This window comes from Dromaius novaehollandiae, chromosome Z (assembly GCF_036370855.1).
Source record: "Dromaius novaehollandiae isolate bDroNov1 chromosome Z, bDroNov1.hap1, whole genome shotgun sequence".
In the NCBI taxonomy this organism is placed as follows: domain Eukaryota; kingdom Metazoa; phylum Chordata; class Aves; order Casuariiformes; family Dromaiidae; genus Dromaius; species Dromaius novaehollandiae.
This window is the reverse complement of record NC_088132.1, coordinates 78611057-78626748: the sequence shown is the minus strand read 5'-3', so window position 1 is coordinate 78626748 and position 15692 is coordinate 78611057. Positions and strand designations below refer to the sequence as shown.

General features: G+C 40.3%; 1 protein-coding gene and 1 long non-coding RNA gene across 2 annotated transcripts in view; both read right to left on the bottom strand.

The window, feature by feature from the left end:
• The window catches only part of LOC135324886 (uncharacterized), a 46232-nt gene extending 42626 nt beyond the window's left edge, over nt 1-3606 (bottom strand). The window contains exons 1-3 of the long non-coding RNA XR_010386117.1: nt 3068-3606; nt 2490-2599; nt 361-545 (exon numbers count right to left, since the gene is read on the bottom strand). This is a non-coding gene — a long non-coding RNA (uncharacterized LOC135324886). The remainder of the gene's footprint in view (nt 1-360; nt 546-2489; nt 2600-3067) is intronic.
• Nucleotides 3607-4772: 1166 nt separating this feature from the next.
• LOC135325161 (phosphatidylinositol 3-kinase catalytic subunit type 3) overlaps nt 4773-15692 on the bottom strand; it is an 81538-nt gene continuing 70618 nt past the window's right edge. The window contains exons 24-25 of the mRNA XM_064502873.1: nt 12713-12838; nt 4773-5559 (exon numbers count right to left, since the gene is read on the bottom strand). Coding sequence (XP_064358943.1) covers nt 5545-5559; nt 12713-12838 — 141 coding nt within the window. The 3' untranslated portion in view covers nt 4773-5544. The remainder of the gene's footprint in view (nt 5560-12712; nt 12839-15692) is intronic.

Sequence of the window (15692 nt, the reverse complement as noted above, 5' to 3'; positions counted from 1 at the left end):
GTATTAATTACATGGAGATATAAAGCCAAGATAGATATACTATTAAATCTAAAGTTCTTGCTGCTGCTAATCAAGGCTTTACACAACTGAACGAGGAGGAAAAAAACACTTTCTTTTTAAAAATAGCTTATTTTCCCCTGGTTTTGCTCTTTTGTTTTGCTCTGCATAGATAATGATACTGTGCTAAGCACTAATACATATTTGATTTTACAAAAAAACAGTATTCTGTAAGTCAGGTATATATGTATGTGTATGTATACATACATACATATATATTTATATATAAAAATACATAAAATGAAAACAATTCCATTAGTATGTGAACTTTTAAGAAGCATTTTCAAAAGTATTTGTATTTACCCCACGCATTTACTTGCATCCAGTACATTGTAGAGGTCCCAGTGCTGTTCTGTTCTTTATGTTGTAAGAGTTCATGGGAGCTGGGAACAGCAAATGCAGATCAGCCTGAAGAGAGGCACTTGTTGGATCAGAGACATATCCAGACAGTTTGTCAGCACTCAGCTGCTTCATCTTCTACAAAAATCCTTGGAAAATATGTTGAAAAAATATGCAAGGTCACAAAATACAGCTCAGCAAGTAGGAAAAACAGACGAATGTACTGGCTAGATTCTATTCTACTGACTCAGACAAGTCTTAAACAACCCTTTCATTTCTGTACCTCAGGATCTTCACTTGTAAAGTAGTCAGTGATTTACAATGAAGTCAGTGTCTTTCTAAGCCTTACATATCAGATCTTATTTTGGGTTCACATGCTAACACTTCAAATTGCCATAATATACAGTTTTCATAGATTGTTGTATGGTCCAAAACATGAACAGGTTATTATATTCAAACACCATGCTAGTGACCTAGTGAACAACCATGCTTTCATTTGTAATGTGTTGATAAAAGTTACATTTAACACTTTTTAAACCTATTTGCAAAGTGGAATCTGAGAATGAATTTTGATTAACTTGTTTCTCTAACTTATGCTACAAGCTGTAGGATCAGGTTTATGCTGCCTTTTGGCTTTATTATAAGGGGTTATCCTTGTCTCCTTTGGCCTACTGGTGCAGAGTGGCTCGTGCCTGTATTGTTCATAAATAGTCTTGGGTAGGGGAAAGAGAAGGATACTGAAAAAGGCTTATAATACAGCCTGCCCTCAGTAGGTAGCTCACATAACTTTGAGGATTGTGTCTCTAGTGTGACACAAACACTGTCTTCAACAGTCCATTGATCGGTGGATCAGAGCCTTACAAGATCAGACTTCCACTGGCAAGTGGAGCATAAGTTTGAAAACAGGAAGTCCACTATAGCTATGCTGCTAAGATGCTATTCCAAAGGTCTTTCAAAGGTGTATGGTCTGCACTAGCCACATCCTCAAGGTTGTGAAGGACTCCACATAGATTCCCAAACCTAGCAGGCAGATAAGGGGTGCTGTCTCAGACATTGTTCGGACAACCCCAAGACACCTTTCATGAAGCCATCTGTTGTATAGGCTGTTATTCTCTTAGCCTACAGATCTCTGAATCACTGTAAGATAATCATAGGCCAGTTTCACCAGTGAAACTCAAGATACCAGTGAAAAGGAATTCAGAAGCCCAGGGATATGGCCATCAGAGGGGTCAGGATGCCAGAGGGCATCATGGCTGATGCTGCCTACTATTTTCTACAACTAGACTGAAGCCTGTATTTAAACACCCAGAGGATATTTTCTCACATATGTTCAAGGCCTGGGTGCAGCAGGGTGATGGCTGAGTTCTTTTAAATACATACAACAAACTAGAAATGTTAACCTTCTTCCTCATATGAAATAATAAAAGTTGATTAATTCTCTCAAACCCCTTCTCTAATGAACATGTTGTTCTCATCAATCCAAAAAGCAATCCACCCAGCCAGCTCCTTGCATCCTACCAAACCTCACTTTCCTTCCCCCCACAAGCCAGACTCCCAGCTTTCTTACCTTACTTTGCCTTTTGCCCTCCATATGCCTTTTCCTTCCCTTTTGATACCTGCAAGATTACTAGTCAGCCACCTATAATGGAACATATATCTCTGTTTCCACTCCGTTCCCTTCTCTGACTCCTGTTCTCCTACAGGTCTGTGTAAAAGTCAACCCGTCATTTAAACTACAAAAGTACACTTACTGCGAAGTATCTAAAGAGTGAATGTGCAGTGAGAAAATAAAAGAACACCCTACCAGCCCAGTCCCCACAGTGCCTCCAATGAGCTGACTACTGGAAGAATAGAGAGGAGTCAAACTAGGGCCTCAGCTCCTTTGGGGAGTACCGACAAGAGTAAGATAGTGGGGAATGATAGGGATTCTGCCACTGATGGGGCAATTGACACCTCTTGTAATACAGAGGCTCCAGCAGCAGCACAAAACCCCAAGGACAACTACTTCCACAGCACATCTTGCTTCTCCTCCTCCTTGGGAGCAGAGCCGGTAATTCTTACCTTGCTTTCAGGTTTCAAGGTACCTTGCTTACCTTCCATCTACATGTCTTGCTAGAGAATTCAGAGTCTCCTAGCAGTAACTCATCTTGGGTCTCTTTCAGGATGTATTGCCTTGATGTCTTCAGCTATGCTGTCCATGAACCTAGCCAAAGGTGAAGAGGCCTCCTGAAAATTATGGCTAACATATGAAGAATAATCCACACAGAGCATTTGATTACAAAGTGCATCTTCATCCTCTATTTATGGCTAAATACATGTGACATGCAGGATTCCAGGAAAGCCAAAAGTTCTGAGGAATCTCACGAAAGAATTAGTGGAGAGGTCCCATAGTCTGTTCCATGTCACCCTCTTTCCAGTGCTACATTCAGACATTGTCCTGCATGAGGAGGAAGAACTGCTTCATCCATCAGGAAGAAGGTGGATACTCCACCATCTGGAGTGCTGGAGTTAGCATATACACCAGCATACTGACGTGTAATTTTCAATGACCTGCCAGGACAGCCTGAGGACAGTTGGGTATTTCTCAGTACTGACAGTAAAAGATAGAAGGGGGAAGGAATAATAAAAGTCATTACTTCATCAAAACAACATAAGCTCAATGACCTGTTACCTGTTTGAAGGTGGAGGAAAGAGTAGATGAACTGGTTGGTTTTCCTAGCGCATATGCTTCTGTTCTGAAAGCGTCAACATACTGTTCATGAACCTGCCCTCCTCTTGGGTACTGCAACACAGTATTCTCTAGCTACTTCAGGACTGTCAACAAGACAAAACACTCATGTGCAGTGCGGACAAGAGCAGTAATGTGTTCCAGGAGCCTCTCCTACCTCCACCATCTTTTAAGCACAACATGTGCTCCCCACCTCCCAGTCCACACCTTCTAGAAAACAAACTTCTCACATAAGTTAGCCTTTCATCCCTGTGACAAAGGTGATCCTGAGCGCCATTATTTCCGAAATGGAAAAGGCACACATAGGTTCCCAAAACCTTTTAGTCTGAATTGCTTCTTTGATTCTCTTCATAAAGGTCACAGAGCCCATACAGCTCAACTGAGACCCTTGACCAGAAATCTGGCACTGTTTTGACAAACTGAAAAATGTATACATCACCATGCATCAGAGCACCAGTCAGTATCATGGGCCTTCGTGAGAAGTGCCTGTAAAATTAAAAAAGCAAAGGGTAGTACTCAGTGCTGTGAATAAATCTCTTCATAGGTAGCCAGACAAATTCATCATAGGACAGAGAAGGAAAAAGCCTCTGTGACAGAGATGGGAAATTGTCCTGGATTTAAGCATTGACCGCTGGTGCAGCGCATACGAGTACTGCAGAGCTAAGCCCAGAGGAAACATCTCTCAACTGCCAGATATCTCCTTCTGGAGTTTCCTTCAAGAAAGCTGGAGAAAAAAAAAAAAGAAAAAAAAAAGCAACTAACACATATAGTGGAGAGGGCCGGGGACCTGAGCTGAATTAAATGTGGCTATATCATATAAATCAACAAGTTCTATGAGCAGGTAGGATACCCCTTCAAAACACAGGGGAAAAAAGGCAAGCAAAGTCCATGCCCTCAAAAATATCCCAGGAAGATATCACAAAGCACTGTATGCAGAAATAATTAATGGGAAATGGAGGCAGTAGAGAAATGTATTTCTGCCAGATGAAGCAAGACGGAGAAAAACCCATACAAGGAAAGGGTAATTACTACTTCTTCAGAGAGAAGCAAACTGAAGACAGCAAGTACTATTGTGGTTCCTCCAGGCTGCTGTGTTTTGCCAGCTAACACAAGCAGTAAGTAACCAGGATAGTATACATCCTCTAAGCAGCAAATAATCAGAGGGGCTGAACCCAGTGTTGTGCTTAACTAACAGCTTTGGGTAACATACTGAAATAACTTTCAGGGTCCATTATAGCCCTAGTGGATTTTCTTCCATCAAAGCCCTTTGGGAGTTTGTCAGCAGAAGCACAAAGCAAGCCTGCCTCAGGAATATCAATGAGATTCAGATCAGTCCTTATCTTTATAATTGGGAGGGCTCTCCTCCTGACTTAAATTATTGTTATTAAAAAAACCCAGGAATATAAGAACACCCTTTGAAGAGATCCACACATTTATAAAGAGCTAATTACATTGCTGATCATTCAAAACAGATTCATTATGAACTCAATGTGTGGCACAAAAGTCATTTTTAGTGGCCTTATTCTTGCATCAAGCAAACTGAGTACTTAAAATCCGTGCAGAAAATCCAAGAGTTATGAACATAACCTTCTAGCATGCTCGGTCTCAGCAGGTAAGATTACAAAGACAAAACAAAAGACCTCAAGACTGCAACAACAAAGAGTTTATTAGAGTCAAGAATATATAATCGCTGTACAGAAAACATTCAGAGTTAAAGTGTGAAATACTGAACTGCTCACTGTGCATTCTCGTTGCTGAGCCTGTTAAGTGATGATTTAATTGGCTGCCTACAGCTGGCTAACTTATCAGCACTTAAAAACATTTTTGTAAGCAGGGAAGAAATGATTGTCCTTTCTAGACAATAACATTGCCCAAGGTAGGAAATAGAGGATCATATGAATTATATTTAAAACTTTCAAGGTACAAAGTTGGTGGGAGGGGAGGAGAGGAGACTGCCAGAGTTCTGTGTTTTTCTGCACTGAGGAACTGTAGCCTTTCTGCTGTACTCTGTACACAGCCATGTTTGGTGTAGCAATAATTTCCTTTTTTAAATAAGAAAATATATTAACAGGTATAAGAATTGACCATCTAATGCCAGCCTCTTCCAGTTACCTTTGGCTTGGGAGGAAGTTGATTACTTCGACCTTTATGGCTCAATTATTTTCACTAGAAAGAAATACAGTAATATCTGAGCCTAAAGGATGGTATAAACATTTTCCTTTAAAATGTGGTTATTTTTAAGCTTTCAAATAATGCAGACTCAAAAAGCTGCTCTGTCTCCCGAGTTCGCAACTCTCCACGCTACCAAACGCGCAGCTTTTGCCTTCTAAAGCTGTTTGGGAAAGTCCACAAGGTGCTTGAGAAATCCCCTTCTTCATCATGTGTTGAGGCTCCTTTCCACCCTCAGGCAGACAAAAAGCTTATTTTCTCCAATACTAAAAGAAAAAAAACACAGCAGGACTTTTATTCAACCTGGTTTACTCTCAGAGAACAAAAGTTATGTGTAAATTGAACTTTGGGTTTAAAAACATTGTGAAGTGCCTAAAGGCAAGTGATTTTCACACCCCTTCAGCAGAACCAACAGCTGGGAAATCAACTCTATCTACACAACCCTGCTGGTACATTTACCCTATTTTATTTGGCATGCAAGATCTGCTCCTCCAGCAGGAGAAACAGCACAGAAGCTCAGTACTGAGGGAAAGAAACCATAGCTGCATTCTGGATTGCAGCAGCACTGGGAGAGGAATTCTTAGAGATACCTAAAGCCAGTTCACCATTACAGCTTCATCTGAGTTTACTCCTAAACAGAGAGCAACAAACCATTAGTATAATCCTAAATCAAGCACCTACATTTTAGCCCTGCCCCCAGGTTTCACTTTTATATCACTACTTAACCCCAGCCCAGGATGCAACTGGCTCAACTTGCAAGTTTACAAGGAAAATAAAATGGGAAATTAGTCACTTCAACTGGAGATTGCTTCTTTCCTCTGCAGGGGTGGTGGTGGTGGGGATATTAAGATGAAAATGACTCTCTAAGGAGAAATGGCTATTCAGTCTTCATCAATATGAACTGAAATTAGTATGCTTTTTCTCCTCTTCAGAAGTCCTGTACAGTACCATCAACTTATATTCTACATGTTGAATTTATTTACTTTGAGACATCAGGTTTTTTCGATATCCACTAAGAGGGAAAGAAATAAATACTATATAAAAAGGTCTGTAAAATATGTGATTAGACAACAGATTAAAGATACATTAAAAACTAAATTAAAGGCTTCATAACATAGCTTTGAACTGAATCCAATTTACAATATTGTTACAGAAGAAAAGTACCAACTGGATGCCAAAATATACTAACTGCTTTATACAAGAGCTTTACTTACTCTAGAGCAATATATTGAACACTGATACACAATGCTTACTAAAACAACCAACCTTACTGAAAAGCCCTTAACTGGTGCAGCAGACAGCATAGACTGCTTGCTAGCGCTTGCAGGCCTATTTTGGAGGCAGTAAGAATAAATATCTATAGACAAATAGCAAACCACATACTGAAGGGTATTTCAAAAGAAAAACTGCATGACTTAAGGCGAATCTGCTGTTTAAGCATGCATCATAATACCTGTGTAAAAGCTTTTTTTTTTTTTAAGACAATTTTTATTACTTTTTAGAGCAAGGCCATTGGCAATTCAATGCAGCATTATATATGAAAAAAATTGAAAGCTTCAATTGGCCATTGTGTAAGATGACCACTTTATTGCAAATTCAATTATACATTAATTGTTCATTTGTTCAACGATTTACAGACTCTGTAAAGACTCCAGCAGCAAGTTCTTAAAAAGAAGGCTGCCTTCTACAAAGAGTAAAGATAATGATTTTGACTAATGAAGCACTAAATATCACTGAAGTGCCCTACCTTGCTTGCAATATGTACAGAACAGGCATTTATTACATTTAATTCTGATGGATTTTTTTGGTAAGGTTTTTCTTTTTTGATGTATATAGTCCTCAGATTCTTGTCAACTGATGATTCACTTCTGACTATTCTTCTATCTTCACTTCCATAAGCATTAAATACTATTGCAGGAAGGAGCCTGCAAGTGTAGTTATTTACAGAACATGAATAAAGGCAATAATCTCAGCTCTGAAACTAGCAGAAGAATCCTGCATCATGTGGAGCCAAGAAATGCCTTAGGTACTTACAAAGCAACACATTACATTTTTAGGCACCTGATCCCAAGAGTAGAATAGGAAAGCTTGAAGGACCTAAGTGCCAAATTCTATAGCTCACACAGAGGTTTAGCACATCAGAAAAAACAGTCCCCAAAGCCTCCATGCTGGAGTCCAATGTCAGCCAAGTGGAAGGGTGAAAAACCCAAAGTGAGGCAATCCGAGCAGGCCTACATTGGAGGCTGTCACATCTGCTGAGTTGTTATGCAAAGTGCAACACTCCTGTGAGCAAAGCTTGCTTTTTTAACTCCCCAAATACAAGTGGAAGATGTGATGTGTGCCTGCTGTTATATATAATAGCCTATGGCTTAGAACACACTTACTTGGAGCTACAAGCCTTGGGTTTAAGTTCTTGGGTATCTTCAAATATTCTGAACAAATGCATCCTGTGATTTTTAAAAGCAGTCTTAAGTGCTGGAAAAGAGTCCAGCAAGACCAAGTCTGACTGGAAAAAGAAAAGGTCACCTGAATCAAACCTGTAAACTCTGACTTACTACTACAGCTTCACAAATGCAATAACGATTATCTGGGAGAGTCTGGCAGTCACCTAAAAACAATGAAGTAAAAAGATTGTGTCTAAAAGAAAAGAAAATAGGTGAGTGTCAGGATGCAATTAAAAGAAAGGTCTATGCACCTAATGGCTGTGCTTCAAAATTTAATCTTGTATCTTTGCAATGACACAAGCGTTGTTCTTTTTAAGCCTCAAGGTAGATGCTAGATATTTTTCACTTTGCTTATGATACTACTGCCCTACATCCTGCAATCAAAGCAATGCACCATGACTGACAACACATATGCAACATTTCCACATAATTAAACTTTTTCATGTGAAAAAAGATCTATTAAATATATATGCAGATAGAAATGACATTTTTACTGCTTATTCTGCACTGTAATGCTGTTCTTGAAAGAAAATTTTAGTTTACAGCAAACAATAAATTAGGTGGAAGATCTTTAGCTCAATGGATAGCCATAAAAACTGTTCTCATCAGTTTGTATCAGATTTTGATCAGCCTTTTGAAAAAGGAATTGATTAAAAAATACTGACACTAACTGGCTTCTGAGATCAAAGTTTCATTTTTCCTCTGAATTCTATGTCTTGTCATGAGAGTAATACTTAAGGCAAACAGACAGTGTAATATCTTAAATCCCTGATAAACACAAACTAAAAATGTCAGAGAGCTTTAAGGAAAAAAGCATTATAAATTCAGAGATGAAATGAAATGCTTTTATGAACACAGTTTTATTGAACAGGGGAATTAAACATTTTATTCTCTTACAGTGGTCTATGGTAGGGACAGCACATACATGTGGCTGAACATTTCATTCTTCACACTACAGCAGGGATTTTAATACTAGAAGTAGTGGAGACAATATTCTTCCACTGACACCTCAGAGCATTACCAGGAATCAGAGAACAAATGAGGTTGGAAGGCACCTCCAGAGATTGCCTACTCCAGGTCCCCCTGCTCAAAGCAGGGTCAGCTGGAGCAGGTAGCTCAGGACTCTGACCAGTTGGGTTTTGATCATCTTCAAGGATGCTCCACAACCTCTCTGGGCAACCTGCTCCAGCATTCAAACACCCTCACAGTAAAAAAGATTTTTCTGGTGTTTAAATGGAATTTCCTCTGTTTCAATTTGCACCATTGCCTCTTGTCCTGTCACAGGGCACCACTAAGAAGAGTTGAGATTCATCTTTTTGATCCCCTCTTCCTGCCCCAAATCAGGTATTTTTACAGGAGTAAGATGCTCCCCCCAAGCCTTCTCTTCTCTAGGCTAAAGAGTCCCAGCTCTCTCAGACTCTCCTCATATGTCAGACATGCCAAGCCCTTAAATCTTCTTGTTGGCCCTTTGCTGGACTTGCTCTAATAGGTCCTTGCCTCTCTTGCAATGGGGAGCCCAGAATGCAACACAGTACCCCAGGTAGCACCTCACCAGTACTGATTAGAGGGGAAGGATCATCTCCTTCGACTTGCTGGCAACACTCTTCCTAGTGTGGCCCAGGACAGCGTTCACCTTCTTTTCTCCAAGGGCACACTGCTGGTTCATGTGCACTGTCACGCTCACCAGGATCCCCAGGGCTTTTTTCAGCCACATTTCTCCCAGCCTGTCCTGGTGCATGAGGTTACTCCTTCTCAGGAGCTTTTTGTTGAGCTTCACAAGACACTCTTTGGTGCATTTCTCCAGCCTGTCAAGGTTCCTCTGAATGGCAGCACAAACATCTGGTCTATCAATCACTCTCCCAGTTTTTTATGGTATCCGAACCCATTGAGGGTACACTCCATCCTATCATCCAGGTCATTAATGAAGATGATAAACAATATTCACCCCAGTATCGACCCTGGGATCCACCTCTAGTGACTGGCATCCAGTGGACTTTGTGCCGCTGATCACAGCTCTGAGCTGGCAGATTAAAAAGTTTTCAATCCAGTGTCCCCTTATCTAGTCCATATTTCACCAGTTAGCATATCAGGATGTTACGGAAGTCACTGTGGAAAGCCTTGCTAAAGTCCAGATAAATAATATCCACTGCGCTAGTTATTTTATCATAGAAGGCTATCAAGTTGGTCAGGCATGATTTCCCCTTCATAAATACACGCTGACTACTCCCAATCACCTGCTTGTCCTTCATACGTTTGGAAAAAATTTCCAGGGTAATTTGCTGCATCACTTTCTCAGGGACTGAAATGAAGCTGACAGTCTTGCAGCTCGCCCGACCCATCTTCTTGCCCTTCTTGAAGACAGCAGTGACATTTACTTCCTTCCAGTCCTCAGGAACCTCCCCCAATGGCCATGACCTTTCAAAGATAATCAAGAGTGGCCTTGCAATGAATCCTGATCAGGCAGTCTGTAGCAGACAAACAAAATGTTGCCCATCTTGGTCTGCCAGCTAATCCTGACCCATAAGCTCTCAGCTGACTCACTGTTCATCCCCAGGCAGAACTCCATGCATTACTGCTGCTCTCTCACAGAAAAGGCAACTCTCCCTCCAGTCTGTCCTTCCTAAGGAGACTGTATCCATCCATGCCAGCTCTCTAGTCATGTGAGATGTCCCACCACATCTCTGTGATCTCAGTGAGATTGTAGCCCTACAACTGCACAGAGACCTTTAACTCCTCCTGTTTGCTGCCTATGCTGCATGCGTTAGTGTACGAGTACTTCAGCGACACATCCAGTCAGGCTGATCTCCCAGAAAAGGTATGAGGAGCTTTCCCATAATGCTGTCCTGCAGGCACCTCCTTATTTATTTCTGTATGCTTCAAGTGGGCCCCCTTCAGCCCTGTTTTGTTGATTAGGTCTCTCTTGTCCACATCATCCTGCACCCTTTGCTTGCCAAACAGATCCACCACGTCCTCGACAGATCACAGGTCATCTCCCTCCCCTCCTCAGTTGCTCTTCGTTTAAAGGGGCAGCTCCTCACCATGCTGGCCAGCCTGCTGGCAAAGTTACTTTTGCCTCACTTAGGTGGATTCTGTCTCTTCCTAGCAGTCCTTGATCATCAAAGAGGGTCCTATGGTCATGAAGACCAAATCTTTGCTGCTGACACCAGCTGTGCTACCAGCTGTTGATCCACAGGGTCCATCCATTCCTCCTTAAGGCCTTTCACCCTCACTGGCAGGATTACAGAGAAAACCACCTGGTTTTGACACAAGCAGTCAACACTTGACATGCTCTAGATCTCCCCCAAAGAGCGTCGGGGGTAATAGTCTAAGGGCTGGACAAGCTGTAGCAGTCTTTCCACAACATGTCTGATCCAAGTCCCCAGCAAACAGCAAACCTCCATAGGCAGCAGGTCAGGTCAGCAGATGGGGGCTCCAGCCCCTAAAGCAGGGAATGTGTGGGAATCTCTCTCTACAGTCATTCACTGCTGCCTTCCTGGTGCTGTTGCATGGCTCAGGGTCTGCTGGCTCAAATGCTTTGTTGGACAGAGTTCCCAGCCCCTCATCTGCTATCAGTGCATTGGATCTATATCTGCAGGTGGATCAGGAGCCATCATCCTGATTCCAAAAATCACAAACCTCCAGCCTTCGCCATCCTGGGAGTCTCCATTTCCCAAATTGATAAGCACAGACTCTGCCTGCTCTTCCTTCAGCACAGTTGGGGGTTTAGGTTCTTGTATTTGCAAGGTCTTGGAGAAGATCCAGTCAATCTCTTTGTCAGCCCTGATTCTGTGTAGTCTGCTGACCTCGTCCTACAGCTCCTTGGTGACACAGATGACACCACCACACATCTCCTGCAAGCGAGCTGAGGCCCCAGACACTCCCTGCAGCCCCGGACCTGCAGACCTGTCTCCTCCTTCAGGAACTCCATCTGGGTTGAGGCCTCCAATATTACAGTGGCTCCTGGGGACTGTGTGCCTTGTGGAGCATTGCCACCATTGCAGAGGACATAGGTGAAGAGTTCCTGGCCTCCTCCTGTGTGCCCTGCTGAGCAAGCTGCTGTGTCTGTTAGTTATCAAGACAGCCAGCTGGAATGCACAATTCAGAACACTGCACAATGTCACACAGTAGATGTTTCTGCAGGAAGTCTACCAAAGGTAGGAAAAAAGGGCAATTCATCCTTACTCATTTACTTCAAGACCAGAAGTCAAAGAGTTCTGGATCCTTCTCTCACAGAACTCAGGCTTTCCAATTCTCAGTTCCTACCCTTAGGAATATAATGAGTAATATTCCACCAAAATGAAGTAATTATATGCAATAAAAAAAAGTTAACCTCAAAACTTAAGAGCTCAACTCCCCAATTTTCCTCCAAAAAGAGAATTCAAGGGAACATTTTAAAAAACTCTCTCACATTGTACTGGGTAACCCTGTTCCATGGCTTCAGAAGCAAACAAGTCTGGAGCCAATGATGAATGAAGAACATGCTCAATCTCAGTTAATCAGTTAAAACCTTATTAAATCCTAGATGAACATGCAAAAACATGGCCCCCTTTAAACTATTTTTAACAGCCCTACTTGACAAAATACAATCACTGCAGAAATACTTGGTTAACACACAAAAATATCTGCTTTTCTTTAAAAGAAAAACACCCGAATGACGTATATTTTGAAGCAAAACCTGTTATGAAATCCATGAAAAGCTTAGATCTGGTTCAAATTTTTAGATTTCTCTCCTACTAGGCACAGCTATTAATCGAAACATATCTATTCAAAATACTTTAGAGAGCATGTTTGCTAAGGTACTTCATAGAATTTTCTGGCACCACTGAGGACTTGCTCCCCGGTCTTGGCAAAAAGAACAGTTTGAACTTGCTGAATATGAACTAAAGCATTGTAAACAATGAAGGTAAGTATTGAAGTTTGCCACCTCTCACCTTATCAGTTTTCAGAGAGACCACCAACTGAGAAGCTACCTCACCTGTGCAAACTTGTGTATCTGCTCCACCACAGCTGCAAAGAGGGCATGGACACTTTCATCAATCAGACTCTGCATATAATGTACAGCTTCTTCATCAGATAGGTCTAAACGGAACTTGTCTTGCACCTGGGGCAGGGGGGAGAGATGAGAGAAATTCATTTATGCAGAAAAAACTCCCACCAGTTACAATATGTACTATTATACATCATCTGTTTAGTAACTGGTATCACGACTTCAGTTGTGGAAATTTAGTAGAGAATTAACTTCTTTCTAAATTACAACACATTTTTGGAAATTCACAACTTTATATGAAATGTCTATGTTTAAATCTAAACTGTCAGGAAAATGAATAAGATATTAAAAATTCTGGTGCTACCTCCTGCCCCCCCCCCCCCCCCCACCATCCTCAGCTAATCATTTCAAAGCCCCAAGCCAGAACGTCAGAGAAATACCTGGACATTAGAGTCTAAACAGAACTAAAATGTTATTTTAAAGCCTTAAAAGGTGAGAAGGAGAAAAGACTCAAAAGTCACTCTGTGAGAGTGAATGCCATCTTAGAAGGAAAACAAACACACCCTCAAAACCCCACACTTTGACATATACAAACTTGAAAGACTCTGGATGAGCCTAAAGTTTCTGAAAGCCTTTATTCTAAACTTAATTTTGGATAAAACTGACTTTTGCAAAATTGCAAGGCAATTACGTAGAGAATATGGAATCAGAGGAAATCAGTCCTGTCAAAACTGATCTTTATATCACAGGTGAGAACTTGATCAACTCTGATTACATCTGCCATCCATGAACAGTTGGTGGGAGATACTGCTACCCCTTACATTATTTATTCTTTTGACAGCAACATATTTTAACTATTGTACCAATATTTTAGATGAGTTTGCCTGGTACTTGCAATTTGTATATGAATTAAAAACTGAAAGCACTATAATTAGGAATAAAGCAACATCTAAATTTCCTTGTTTCAGCCTCAGGCAAAGCCTTGATCCATGAATATTTACAAAAGTACAGTGAATGCCTCTTTGAATTCCAACCTACTCCATGGCAATTGTTCAGGATGACTCCACCTTTACCACATACAATCAGCAAGAGCTTAAACGCATCTACAGTAGACCACCTTGCTTTTCAGGAACTACCTTATTTTTAAATGGGAGGAACCCAAGTAATTTTGGCAGATATGCCTTATCCCTCACATCACTTATGACAGGTAGATTCATAAACACACACTTTGGATGAGTTCTAATAATCTGAAGTTCAGATCTGAGGAAATGCTACAAATACCATAGCAGTGTCATTTTTTTAAGTTTTCAGAAGAGCTGGCTGTGGAGCAAGGTCTGTGCATCAGGAATGGCAGACATTCAGATTCCTTCTGAAAAAAGTTAGGTTTCTTGCATAACACTGATAGCTTTGGGTGCTCAATCTGGAAAGCCATTTGTGCTATTCAAGAACTCACAATGAGTCCATGACTTCTCAGAATAAAATTAAGGAATCTAAAATCCCAGTGTCCTCTAATCAATTCTAACCCAATACTTTAAAATTCCTAGCCACCTCGCAAAGTAGTGCTGATCACAATTGAAAAATTACCCAGCAATCTTGCATTAATTGCAGAAAATGAATCATAGCTAACTAACCACTTACTTTATGCTCATAAGATAAAGTTAGAAGGATGTGAGCTCTTGTGGAGACCATCATGTCCATCTAGTTCAGCCTCTTGCATAATGAGGTATAGGTATAACCATATGATTTTTTTTTTTTTTTTTTTTTTTTTTTTTTTTTTGCATCAAGTCTCTAACTTCTGGCTTTATCCATAAAAATCTCTTTCAGAGTTTTTATAACAAGAGAGAATCCATCACATCCTAGGTAAGTTGTTCCAATGATTAATTGCCCTATTTAAAAACCTTGACTTATTTCCTATCTGAATTTGTTCAGCTTCCATCCCAAACAGTTGAATCCATTAAAACATTTTACAATAAAGAACTGTCTATGAAAAATTTTTCCCATGTGACAACTATCAAATGATCTAAGTCATTTTTTTAAAACTTTCTCTTAATTAAACAGACTGACTGTAAGACAGAATCAAGTCTTTCCTGAACACTTTCCATTTATTTACTTTTTCCAAGTATTGGTAAAAATGCTGGACAAATTATTTCAGCAATGTTCTTAATAAGGTTGTATTACTGAGATAATACAAACTGCTCTTCTCATTTTTATCCCTTCTATGCACCAAGGATAATGCACATGCAACCACCCTCTATGACAGCAAAATACTTGAGAGATTTCAGTTTATCATTACTCGGCATCCTTTTCAAATGAAATGTATTCCAGAATAGTGCCCTTCAGTGCTACAATAAAAAGCGTAAGTTAGCCTGCCAGGTATGGAAAGATAACACTGCTTCATTCAAAATACAGTTATAACTCTGTTGATGTGCTTTAGGTTAAGTATAAATTGAGTTTTTCCTCAACTTCCTCTCAAAAAGAATTTTGATCAATATGAAAGAATAGAATAAACTGCAAAGTTCAAACTCCCAAGAATTAGAAATCAGAATTAGAAAATATTTCAGCCTAATATTATAGATCTTTCATCTTCATAACAAACATGATTAGAAGAGAAAGTTTATTTTCTCCCAAAGACACGCTTAGAGGATTGACAGCCAGTAAGGCACGCAGCAGAATGCAACTGAATTTAATTACACTTAAATTTATGTACAAGCTTAATACCTTCCCAAATCAGAGTATAATCATCTATCATGTTTATCTTCATGCTCATGGAAAAGGTGATGCAATGAACATTCAGCAAAATTGCTAATTGCAGTTACCAAAAAAAAAAAAAAAAAAAAAAAAAAAAAAACACCCAAACAACCCAACCCCCCACTATAATGACAAATTCTTTTAGACAACTCAGGTAATCAAGCGCTTAAGCCATCTTCTAATCTGTCCACAGATGAACAACATATCTGAAACTCTAGGA